This window comes from Ranitomeya imitator, chromosome 1, assembly GCF_032444005.1.
Source record: "Ranitomeya imitator isolate aRanImi1 chromosome 1, aRanImi1.pri, whole genome shotgun sequence".
Taxonomy (NCBI): domain Eukaryota; kingdom Metazoa; phylum Chordata; class Amphibia; order Anura; family Dendrobatidae; genus Ranitomeya; species Ranitomeya imitator.
The window spans coordinates 982,598,235-982,610,718 of record NC_091282.1 but is presented as its reverse complement, the minus strand read 5'-3'; the positions used below and the strand labels follow the sequence as shown (position 1 = coordinate 982,610,718).

Genomic DNA, 12,484 nt, shown 5'->3' with positions numbered 1-12,484 from the left:
GGCATCATCGCGCCCGCCCCAGAAAGGGGGCGGGGCTTACCGCAGAGCGGCTAAGCCGCTCCGACGATACCGCCGGCCATCCTGAACGTGGACACGCAGCCTTACCCTGAATCTACTGTGCACACGTACCCCTGTCCGCTTCCCCCAAGTGCATTTGTGTTCGCCAGGAATTTTCTCCTCCGGGAAATTTTGTGACATTTTGACTAAACATTTGACTTTCGGTGCTAAAAAAATGTTTGATTATGTACAAAGTCCATGAACGACAGGTGCCAATATTAAAGAATATGGAGCAGAAACGTCAAGGTAATCCTACAAAACAAACAGGGGAAATGGATTTTTTCCCCCTCCCAAATAATGGCAGGGTGCTTAGTGTGTCCCCCCACAGGGGTCGGAGCAGAATATCACTGTACTGTACAGATCTCTGCTCTGTGATTATTACCAGATCACTTCAGATGATACAGAAGTGGAATATAACTTGTTATTAACCCTTGCTGGTAATCAGATAAGGGGCACATGTCTGTCAGCTGTGTCCTCTCCCGCATGCCCGCCGCCTGGACCGTCCGGTGTGTTCGCCCCTGCAGGCAGTGCCCTCCTCGTCTCCTCACGTGTCCGCCGACCACACAGGTGTTACCGGAGTACACGTCCCCGGCCGCCGGTCCGTCCTCCGCTTGCAGTGCTGGGATATGGGCGGCCGGTGCGGGAGGGGAGGAGAGCGCGGGCGGGAGGAGGGCAGCTGGCAGCACTTGTACAGTTCTTCCCAGCACCACCACTCGCCAGTTCCCTGCTCGGTGCCCAGCTGTACGGAGCCGTGCACACACCTGACCCCTCAGCTACCTCACACGCCCCGGGGATTCCTGCATGTCCACAAAGGGCAGGATATGCAAGGAGCTGCCACCTGGCAGGGCCAGCTTCCCGGACCTGGGGGAACGCGGGGGATGGCTGGCACGGAATGGGGGTCAGTGGGCACCACTGCCACAGCCCCAGGGAGTGCTGGTCTTACCTGCCGAGAGCAGCTCGTTTATTGCTGGGGGGTCCCGCAGTGACCTCTACCACCTCCATTCCCTGTGAGTATACTCTCTCTTATCACCTGCCACCACTGAGACGTGCCATGATATGCCAGCCACCCTAGAATGCCACCTCTGCTGCTATACATGCAACTTGTAGAGGAACTTCCACACTCTTACCCAGCTGCATACACACCACTACCACCATTAGTGCTGGGCACAGGTGGGAATTCAGGGGGAGAATCAGATGCCATTCGGGAGGCAGATGCCACATGGTATCAGATATCTTCTATGTATCTCCTTCAAGTGCCAGGCACCAGCTGAGAGGTTGTGATGTAAGGTACACCTGCTTAGGAATCCATTCACACACAGCACCTTGGTGCCAACCTGCCTGGGTCATGGTGAGATGTGTTGTGGCACTAAGGAATAAGCAGATCTATAATGCAGAGATGTCACCCACCCATCCATCCACAGCACCCCTGTAAGGTCCTGGCTATGCTGGGGGGCTTTACTGATTATACATATGTGTCATATGTGTTCTATTCATAAAGGGGAAGTTGTTGCTTTCAAAACTGTCTATTCCATGAGGGGCATCCACCACCTATCTGTATTGATATATATATGTAGATATATATATATATATATATATATATATATATATATATATATATATATATATATATATATATATATATAAAACACACACATATATGATCATATTCAGCTGGGAAGCCATGGACGGTCACATTAGGGATTGTCAATAATGGATATGATTTGATGATATTCATCTGTAATTCAATTGATGCACGTATGTCAGGTCAAGTTTGGTTACTTAAGGTATGATCATATACCTATGAATGACCAGCTGTATACCCACGCATAATCATAAGTGTATATCCACACCAATGTAGACATAACTGTACATATATATATATATATACATATGTGTGTGTAGAGATCTATCTGTCTATCTGTATATATGGATATAAATATGTTACATGCATATGTAAATATTCTAACCTGTACTGTATATGTACAAATATTCCGTAACTTTCTTCTGTCTCTGTTGCATGGTCTGATACACGTTTCTTCCCTAGATATCTATGTTTATTGGCGTGTATAGGAAAGCACTGATGGGACTTGACTGTAATCAATGTGCCAGCCGTCCTCCTCACAGAAGATGGTTGTGTTCATCATCACCCAAGCAGATGACATCTGGATTATGTGTGATGCTAGGTCGAAAATTACTTTCTAACTTTCAGGATTCCTCAATACCTGCAGTCCCATGAATATATTATATGCATGGATTTCTTGTCGATTATGGGATGCCTAGTGTGCCAGGGTGACGTTTGGTGGTAATATTCCATTTCACAACACATGTAACAGCTGTGAAATCATCCACAAATGTCTCTGCACAGTAGATTATCCTTGAGTCTGGTAACTTCTTCAGACACGCCAGTTTTCATCTTCTCCAACCACAAGCTTTGGGTATAAAGGTAGTCGGGTCAGATCTGTATGCCATAGCCATCTGCTGCAGAAGAATAGTATAGAATAGAGTGCGCTATGATGTACAGTTTTTAATCCTTGCACAAACAGGAGCAGATGTTTTCATTTCTTACATATTTGTCTTATTTTACTATGTGTGTGTGTCTGAATAGTAATCGTGTCTGATAATGTCAGGCATTGATGTGGACATTGTACCCCAATACACAGGGTTCTGTGACCTCTGGGTGAATATTGCCCTGGTGGGCTGGGTCACTCATGTGTCAGATGAAATGTCCATGGGAGCTGTCCTCATAGCAGGGTGGCCTGAGCCAGAAGTGGCCCCTGTGCAAGAACAGTATATGGGTCCCTTGCAGTTAAATGACGTGTCTGTGATAGAAGCTGCCTGCTTCTTTGGAATTGGCAGTGGCCACTTACCTTTAGAGCCCCCTGTGCAGCCCATAGGTTGCACCAATGGTATCTCCGCCCCTGACTTATAGCTGCCATAAGCCCAGGTTTCTTGGAGAGTCCATATCAGTTCATGTTACTGACCCAAGGATCATGCCACCCTTACCCTCACACATGGCATGTGATGGTGAGATGAACAATTGAATTGTTCTCCTGTGCTGGACTGAAGGGTTATGGCGTATGAGCTGCCACCAAGGTACCAACTTTATTTATTTTTATATTGAGCATTTTTGTGTTTTAGTTACAGTATAGAGTGTAACCAGCAGGGCGTTAAATATAATGTGCATTTTATAATACATATATTTCTAGCTTATTCTAAGCCCAATGTACATGTGTGCACATTCTCAGTATTTTTTGCAGGTATTTAGGACATAAGTTCCATAAATATTACTGACGAGGGTCAACAGCCCGAATCACCGTGTCTGCGAATTGAGATACTATTTTGGCTTTTATCTTAAGTCATATTGCACGACTCGTTAAAGAGTTGATTGTGACTTGTAGGATCGCTACTTCCAACAGGTGGCGCTATAGAGTTTAAGTCCTCTTTATCCCAGAAGAGGCAATTTGCATAATATAAATATTACAGCATCTTATATGGAGTAAGTTGGATGTCTTGCCTCCTTCATACCTGTTGGGGAAAACCAACATTTTTTCCTTTGGATGTCTTAAACTGAGCTAATGGAGCATCACTGTGGGTCTGCAATGTGTCAGCCCTCTTATCGCCTGTCAATATCTAAATAATGCACTGGATGCGCTGTTTGAAGGTAGAGCTAACCACAGCGCCCTCTGATGGCCAGATGCTGGTGCTTTTCTTGGGCTACTCTGCCTACGCTGTGATAAATGAAGATGAATATATTTGCCTTGTGTTTTTGTGCACTCATTTTAAAAGCATGTAATAACTAAGCTTATAGTGATGATAAAAAAATATTTTTACTACTTCTACCATACTGTTATTGTAAACCTTCTACTACATGGTAATACATAAATGATTTATTTTTTATGTCTCCATAAGAAGTTACGTTTTAATTTAGTTTATCTTCTGGTGCTATACACAATGCTATTTATCGAGCTATTCACTACAGTCCTGTCCATGTATATATGTATTGTGTGTTTCAATCATTGGTTTATGTATGTATATTAGTGGAAAGTGAAATTATATAAAATATATTTCAGTGTGTCATTTTACAAAAGCCTTTTTATTGAGAAAATAGAAAGTGAGCAGTCCAACTTGTCTTCCTGCACTAGTAGAAGTTCTTCATCTGCTTTCCTAAGAAGTCACTTAAAGGACTGGAGAATCGTGACAATGTGCCATGTCAGTGACTGCAGACTTTGCTTTTTAGACCAAGCAACCCCTTTAATGAGAGATTCTTGGAGGTGTAAATAATAAAATTTATTTTTATATTAAAAAAAATCGAATTTATTGAATTAATTTACTTTGTGGACTTTTCATTTCTTTATTTTTTTTGCCATCTATATATATTTTTTACATATTTTGTTCCTCATGAGATCATCAAAGATCTCTGGAGAACATTTTGTTCCTTTATTGATCATTTTTTCCACTGTTCATGGGGAGCCCAGTTACAAGAGAAAACAGCCCACTACAGTAGCGTAGAGAAAGTCACTGGCAGAGCTAATCTGAGACCTGGCATTTATGTGATCACTGGGTCCTACTGAAGTATCAGGAGTCAAGATGTTTCTGGACACTTCATTGCATTCATTGAGGCAATTAACCACTTCTGTCTTCTCCCCCATGGTACCCACGGTAGTTGTGTTTGCCAGCTGGGAACTATACCTGCTCCTGCTAGATTGCAGGACAAGGAGCTTTTAACTCTGTGCCCCAAGTTTCTATTAAAGTGGGGTTAAAGCTCAAAATCAAGTGTTGTATGTTTATGGTGCTTGGTAGTTATGGGGTTAATATACGTTAACGTGTGACCACTTTCATTAAAGCATTGTAGAAACCTCTTACAATAAAGTATTATAGAAGTCAGTTTAGTGTCTTAAATTTAGCCTAGCCTTTACATATGTGTAGTAGAGCAGTTACAGGGATTGTGTGTGTGGTCATAAAATGTGATATTTAGGATATGATTTGCTAGAGAAATGGCTTTCTTTTACTTCTGGTGTTTGAAGAACCTAGAAAGGGGGCAGATTCTGGTGTGGAAAGAGAACACACTGCCCAAATTCCGTCCATGAGTCTTGTTAGGAAATAGGTGAGAAAACTCCTTCAAAAAGGTGATAGTTTCTCATATCTTGGCTTTAATTTTGGGGTAGACAAGGTCAATCCTGTGAGAGCCGTTGTCAACACAATGAGAAATGGTATGGTCAATGTTGTTTTTGAGGTGCCGCGCAATAGGCTTGTAGACATTAAAGTAGGGGTGCTGTCATGAATAGTCATGGGTTGGATGTTCTAAGGCTATGTTTGTGATTTTTTTTTTCTTGTTCTGACTTATATCTGACAATATTTTTCACGTTTATTTGTGAAAATATCGGAATTTTGGCAAAAATTTCTCAATTTTCAACCTTTTAATTTTTATGCCCTTAAACCAGGGAGTTATATCACACAGAATAGTTAATAAATAACATTTACCACACTTCTACTTTACAAAAACATCATTTTTGAAATATAATTTTTTTCTGTTAGGAAGTTAGAAGGGTTAAGTGTTGACCATCAATTTCTCAATTTTCCCAACAAAATTTAGAAAACCAATTTTTGTAGGGACCACATCACATTTGATGTGATTTTGATTGGCCTATATGGCAGAAAATACCCAAAAGAGAAACCGTTTAAAAAAAACGCTCAAAGTGCTCAAATCCTCATTTGAAAAATGTATTAACCTTTCAGGTGCTCCACAGGAATTAACCCCTTAATCCCATTGGATGCACTATCCCGTCAAGGTGACCTGGGACTTAATTCCCAGTTACGGGATAGTACATCCAGCGCGATCAGCCGCGCTCACGGGAGAGCGAGGCCGATCGCCGCCGGGTGTCAGCTGATTATTACAGCTGACATCCGGCACTATGTGCCAGGAGCTGTCATGGACCGTTCCCGCCACATTAACCACCGGAACACTGCGATCAAACATGATCGCAGCGTTCCAGCAGCACAGGAAAGCATCACACAGGGAGGGGGTTCCCTGCGTGCTTCCCTGAAACCCTGGGAGCAGCGCGATGTGATCGCATCACATCTAGATAAGTTCCTTGAAGGGGCTAGTTTCCAATATGGGGTCACTTGTGTTTTTTTTTTTACTGTTTAGGTACATTAGGGGCTCTGCAAACGCAATGTGATGCCTGCAGACCATTCCATCTAAGTCTGCATTCCAAATGGCGCTCCTTCCCTTCTGAGCTCTGCCATGTGCCCAAACGGTGGTTCCCCCCACATATGGGGTATCAGTGTACTCGGGACGAATTGGACAGCAACTTTTGGGGTCCAATTTCTCCTGTTACCCTTGGGAAAATACAAAACTGGGGGCTAAAAAATAATTTTTGTGGGAAAAAAAAGAATTTTTATTTTCACGGCTCTGCGTTATAAACTCTTATAAACACCACACATCTAGATAAGTTCCTTAGGGGGTCTACTTTCCAAAATTGTGTCACTTGTGGGGGTTTCAATGTTTAGGCACATCAGTGGCTCTCCAAACGCAACATGGTGTCCCATCTCAATTCCAGTCAATTTTGCATTGAAAAGTCAAATTGCGCTCTTTCCCTTCCGAGCTCTGCCAAGCGCCCAAACAGTGGTTTACCCCCACATATGGGGTATCAGCGTACTCAGGACTAATTGTACAACAACTTTTGTTGTCCAATTTCTTCTCTTACCCTTGGGAAAATAAAAAATTGGGGGCAAAAAAATCATTTTTGTGAAAAAATATTATTTTTTATTTTTACGGCTCTGCATTATAAACTTCTGTGAGACACTTGGTGGGTCAAAGTGCTCACCACACATCTAGATAAGTTCCTTAGGGGGTCTACTTTCTAAAATGGTGTCACTTGCGGGGGGTTTCAATATTTAGGCACATCAGTGGCTCTCCAAACGCAACATGGCGTCCCATCTCAATTCCAGTCAATTTTGCATTGAAAAGTCAAATGGTGCTCCATCGCTTCCGAGCTCTGCCATGCGCACAAACAGTGGTTTACCCCCACATATGGGGTATCGGCATACTCAGTACAAATTGTTCAACAACTTTTGGGGTCCATTTTCTCCTGTTACCCTTGGTAAAAGAAAACAAATTGGAGCTTAAGTGAATTTTTTGTGAAAAAAAGTTAAATGTTCATTTTTGTTTAAACATTCCAAAAATTCCTGTGAAACACCTGAAGGGATAATAAACTTCTTGAATGCGGTTTTGAGCACCTTGAGGGGTGCAGTTTTTAGAATGGTGTCACACTTGGTTATTTTCTGTCATTTTGACCCCTAAAAATGACTTCAAATGAGATGTGGTCCCAAAAACAAATGGTGTTGTAAAAATGAGAAATTGCTGGTCAACTTTTAACCCTTATAGCTCCCTAACAAAAAAAAATTTTGGTTCCAAAATTGTGCTGATGTTAAGTAGACATGTGGGGAATGTTACTTATCAAGTATTTTGTGTGACATATCTCTGTGATTTAATTGCATACAAATTCAAAGTTGGAAAATTGTGAAATTTTCTAAATTTTCGCCAAATTTCCGTTTTTTTTTTCACAAATAAACACAGGTAATATCAAAGAAATTTTACCACTATCATGAAGTATAATATGTCACGAGAAAACAATGTCAGAATCACCGGGATCCGTTGAAGCATTCCAGAGTTAACCTCATAAAGGGACAGTGGTCAGAATTGTAAAAATTGGCCTGGTCATTAATGTGCAAACCACCCTTGGGGGTAAAGGGGTTAAAGGGAACCTGTCATCCCCAAAATGGAAGATGTGCTAAGCCCACCGGCATAAGGGGCTTATCTACAGTATTCTGGAATGCTGTAGATAAGCCCCCGATGTATCCTAAAAGATGGGAAAAAGAGGTTAGATTATACTCACCCATTGGCAGCATGTGCACAGCGTTTTTGTATTTTCCATTGATTAACATTGTGTGCACAATGCACTACGGATTTGAGGCAATTCTGCGTGTTCAGAAATGATGCGGAAGCGCATCAAAATCCGCAATGTGTGGACATACTTTTATGCTGGAGTCACGCACAATGTATAAAAATACGGTCCGTTTTTTACTGACCAAACACGCAGAAATTTTCCCTGAACAGTGATCCATATGTCATCGATTGGCAAGGTGTGGCTGCGTATTTTGTGCATGTAAACCTCCATATGGCATCCGTACGGTGAGATTTTCTCGCTGACTTGCAAAATAGACATAGAATGGATCCATTGGCTCAAATATTCTTGAAAAGATATATACAGTCTATATATATACATATATATATATATATATGTATATATATATATATTTTAGCTATTGAACTCGTTCTATGCCTGGGTGGCGAGCATTTATATTGGTATATGGTCTCCATCCTGGTATGTGTTGCTTCAATCCTGCGCCCTAATCTTGTCATGTGCTGCTACCATCTTGCGCCCCTTATCCTGTCATTTGCTGCTCCCATCCTGCACCCCCATCCCCATCGTTGGGTACAGCCGGGACCAGCTGCTTGGAAAGCATCACCAAACCAGGGATTCAAGCTTAAGGAGGATAATTTGCATATTCCAGGTGCCTTCTGGGAAAAGCGAAGAGTCTCCCTCAGCAAGAAGATCGTTGGGTACAGCCGGGACCAGCTGCTTGGAAAGCATCACCAAACCGCGCGCCGTAAGGCTCGCAAATTTTTGCCTGTAGGACATTATTGCAAGAAAGCTTGGCTGAGTAGATTACACAAGAAGGAAAACACACAGCAAGTCAGCAGGATCTAGGAGCAACATGGCAGATGTGACAACCTACATGGTGAGCTGCAGCATGTGCTACATGTTCACAGATCGACCAGAAGAAGAATCCAATTTCACCTGTCAGAAGTGTAGACTAGTGTCCCTTTTAGAAGAAAAGGTGCGGGGTCTGGAAGAAAGAATAGCAACTTTGAAACTCATCAAAGAGAATGAAGACTTCCTAAACAGAACAGAAGCATCTCTACTGGTCACAGAAGGTGAAAAAAGTGTCAGAGAACCTCCAAAAGCAGATGAGTGGAAGCATGTGACCAAAAGAAGCAAGAAGACCATGGAGAAATCACCAACCACACAACTGAAGAACCGATATCAAATCTTTGTAGAGGATGAAGATGGCACACCTAAGGATGAAACAATACCAGCAAGCAAAAAAGAAAAGGGCACACAGCAATATCACCATTACACACTGAACGGGAAACCACTGGGTAAATCTGACAGGGAGAAGGACTTGGGGATCCTAGTTAATGATAAACTTACCTGGAGCAGCCAGTGCCAGGCAGCAGCTGCCAAGGCAAACAGGATCATGGGGTGCATTAAGAGAGGTCTGGATACACATGATGAGATGCTCCATAGTATATGCCTCATATGCTGCTCCATTATGGTTGATGGCCCCCATAAGATGCTCCATAGTATATGCCTCATATGCTGCTCCATTATGGTTGATGGCCCCCATAAGATGCTCCATGGTATATGCCCCGTATGCTGCTCCATTATGGTTGATGGCCCCCATAAGATGCTCCATAGAATATGCCCCGTATGCTGTTCCATTATGATTAATGGCCCCCATAAGATGCTCCATAGTATATGCCCCGTATACTGCTCCATAAATGTTGATGTCCCCCATAAGATGCTCCATAGTATATGCCTCATATGTTGTTGCATTATGGTTGATGGTCACCATAAGATGCTCCATAGTATATGCCCCATATGCTGCTCCATTATGGTTGATGGCCCCCATAAGATGCTCCATAGTATATGCCCCGTATACTGCTCCATAAAAGTTGATGGCCACCATAAGATGCTCCATAGTATATGCCTCATATGCTACTCCATTATGGTTGATGGCCCCCATAAAATGCTCCATAGTATTATATGCCCCGTATGCTGCTGCGATATATATAAAAAAAACATACTCACTTATCGTCGCTGGGCGCCGACACTTGCTATAGTCACCTGGCCCTAATCCAGTGCTGCGTGCCGCTCCGTCTTCTGGGTCCTCTGGCTGTGACTGTTTAGTCAGAGGGCGGCATGCATTAAGCGCGTCATCGTGCCCTCTGAACTGAACGTCACAGGCAGGGGACCCGGAAGGCACGCAGCGCTGGAAGGGGACAGGTGAATATAGCATACTCACCCTCCTGGCACATCCCTGCTTCTCCGTTTGAGATCGTGGTGTGCGTTCAGTGCTTACGTATACCACGGTCTCCTGGGCTGCGTCACTCTGTGGGGTCCAGACTGCGCCGGCGCTGGCGCTTGCGCTTGCGCAGTCTATAAAGGCTTCGGACAGAGTGACGCTCCCAGCATTATATTATAGATGTCAGTGAGACACATATACTAGATGGTGGCCCGATTCTAACACATCGGGTATTCTAGAATATGTATGTATGTATATAGCAGCCACATAGTATATAGCACAGGCCACGTAGTATATAGGAGCCATGTTGTAAGAACCCTACCGGCATCACTGCATGGCCTTCAATTCCCCACCTGCCTATTACATCTACTCACTTACCCTGTGCCATGTTGTGAGATCTGTCTGCCGCCGGCTCCATGCCATGTGCTCCATGGCCGCTTGCTCTGTGTACACTTCCTGGCTGTGTGCATAGGGGGGCGGGGCCAGCAACTTTGGATTCTTATTGAGACTGTGTGCACCTCACTAAGGTGCTCCTGGCCAATAGCCTTGAGGCCTCTGATACTTAAGGCATCCTCACCCATTGGAGGATGCCTGAGCAAACTATTTCCCTCAGTTAGCACTTGCTACTGAGCTGCCAGGTCGTGTCTGTTTCCTGTCTCTGAGGGCTGCAATTGCAGGCCTTAATTTGTGTTCTGTTTCTATGTCCGTTCCTGTCTGAACTCTGGTCTATGTCCGTTCCTGCTCCTCCTTTGTCATTAGTCATTTCCCACTCTGCTGTGTGTACCTCCGCCTTATCTTTCTGCTCTGTTCCCCACTGTCTGTGGCTCTGCTTCTCTCTGCTCAGTTCTACCGCAACCTGTGGTTCTGTGTCTCGCAGCTTTTCTCTCAGCTCTGCACTCTGTGGCTTTGCTCTCAGCTCTGCTCTCTGTAAACTTTGCTCTGCACTCTGACCTTGCTCTGCACTCTGTGGCCTTGCTCTGCGGCTCTGCTCAGCTCTCACTCTGCGGCTCCGCTCCTTGCGGTTCTACGTCTCTCGCTCTTGGCTCCGTCTCCTGAGTTTCTGCATGTGGCTCCGCCTCCAGCTCTTAGCTCCGCCTTCTCCTTCTCTGCTCTTAGCTCTGCCTTCTCCTTCTCTGCTCTTAGCTTTGCCTTCTCCTCTGCTCTTAGCTCTGCCTTCTCCTTCTCTGCTCTTAGCTCTGCCTTCTCCTTCTCTGCTCTTAGCTCTGCCTTCTCCTTCTCAGCTCTGCCTTTTGCTTCTCTGCTCTTAGTTCCGCCTTCTCCTTCCTGCTCTTACTCCGCCTCCTGTGGTTCTGCTTTGCATCCGCTCTTGCTCTACCTCTGTTCAGCAACTTGCCGTACAGGTTCCTTCCTGTTTCCATATACTCTCCAGTCTGAACAGGTTCTTACCTGTTTCCATACACCCGCCTGTATACCAGTTCCTACCAGAGTATCAACCCTGTCTGCCTGAGTGCCAGCCGTGCCCGCCTGTCTGCCTGAGTGCCAGCCGTGCCTGTCTGTCTGCCTGTATCTCCGTCAAGCCAGTCTGCCTGTGAGGGCCTCTGCCGTACCCATCCGTCAGCCAGTGTCACAGCTGTGCCAGCCTGCCTGTGTCTCGTCTCCGGTAGGATAGCATCCACAGTCAGACTCCACCCTGGAGTGGCACCTGGTAGCTTCCTATTGCACAAGTCTGACCTCAACATCAGAGGCTCCAGTGAACACCTAGGAAGCTACTTAGTTACGCCCCTTCCAGGGAAGTTTGGTCTGTGGTCCAGTGGGGCCACACCCCCAGACGCCCGTGCCAACCAGTCTCGGCGCGAGCGTTACATATGTATTATATAGCAAATACTACGTGGCCTGTGCTATATACTATGTGGCTGCTATATACATACATAAATATTCTAGAATACCCGATGCGTTAATACAGGCCACGCAGTATATAACACAGCCCAAACAGTATATAACACAGCCCACGTACTATATAACACAGCCCGCGCAGTATATAGCAGCCACGCAGTATATAACACAGGCAACATAGTATATAACACAGGCCACACAGTATATAACACAGGGCATGTAGTATATAGCACAGCCCACGCAGTATATAACAGCCCACGCTGTATATAACACAGCCCATGCAGTATATAACACTGCTCATGTGGTGTATAGCACAGTCCCCGCAGTATATCACACAGCCCACATAGTATATAATATTGCCCATGTAGTATATAGCACAGCCCACGCAGTATATAACACAGCCCACGTAGTATATCACACA

General features: G+C 44.4%; 1 protein-coding gene across 1 annotated transcript in view; it reads left to right on the top strand.

The window, feature by feature from the left end:
* Positions 1–772: 772 nt before the first annotated feature.
* TRPC3 (transient receptor potential cation channel subfamily C member 3) overlaps positions 773–12,484 on the top strand; it is a 499,528-nt gene continuing 487,816 nt past the window's right edge. The window contains exon 1 of the mRNA XM_069743890.1: positions 773–1,064. Within this exon, the coding sequence (XP_069599991.1) occupies positions 859–1,064 (206 nt within the window). The 5' untranslated portion in view covers positions 773–858. The remainder of the gene's footprint in view (positions 1,065–12,484) is intronic.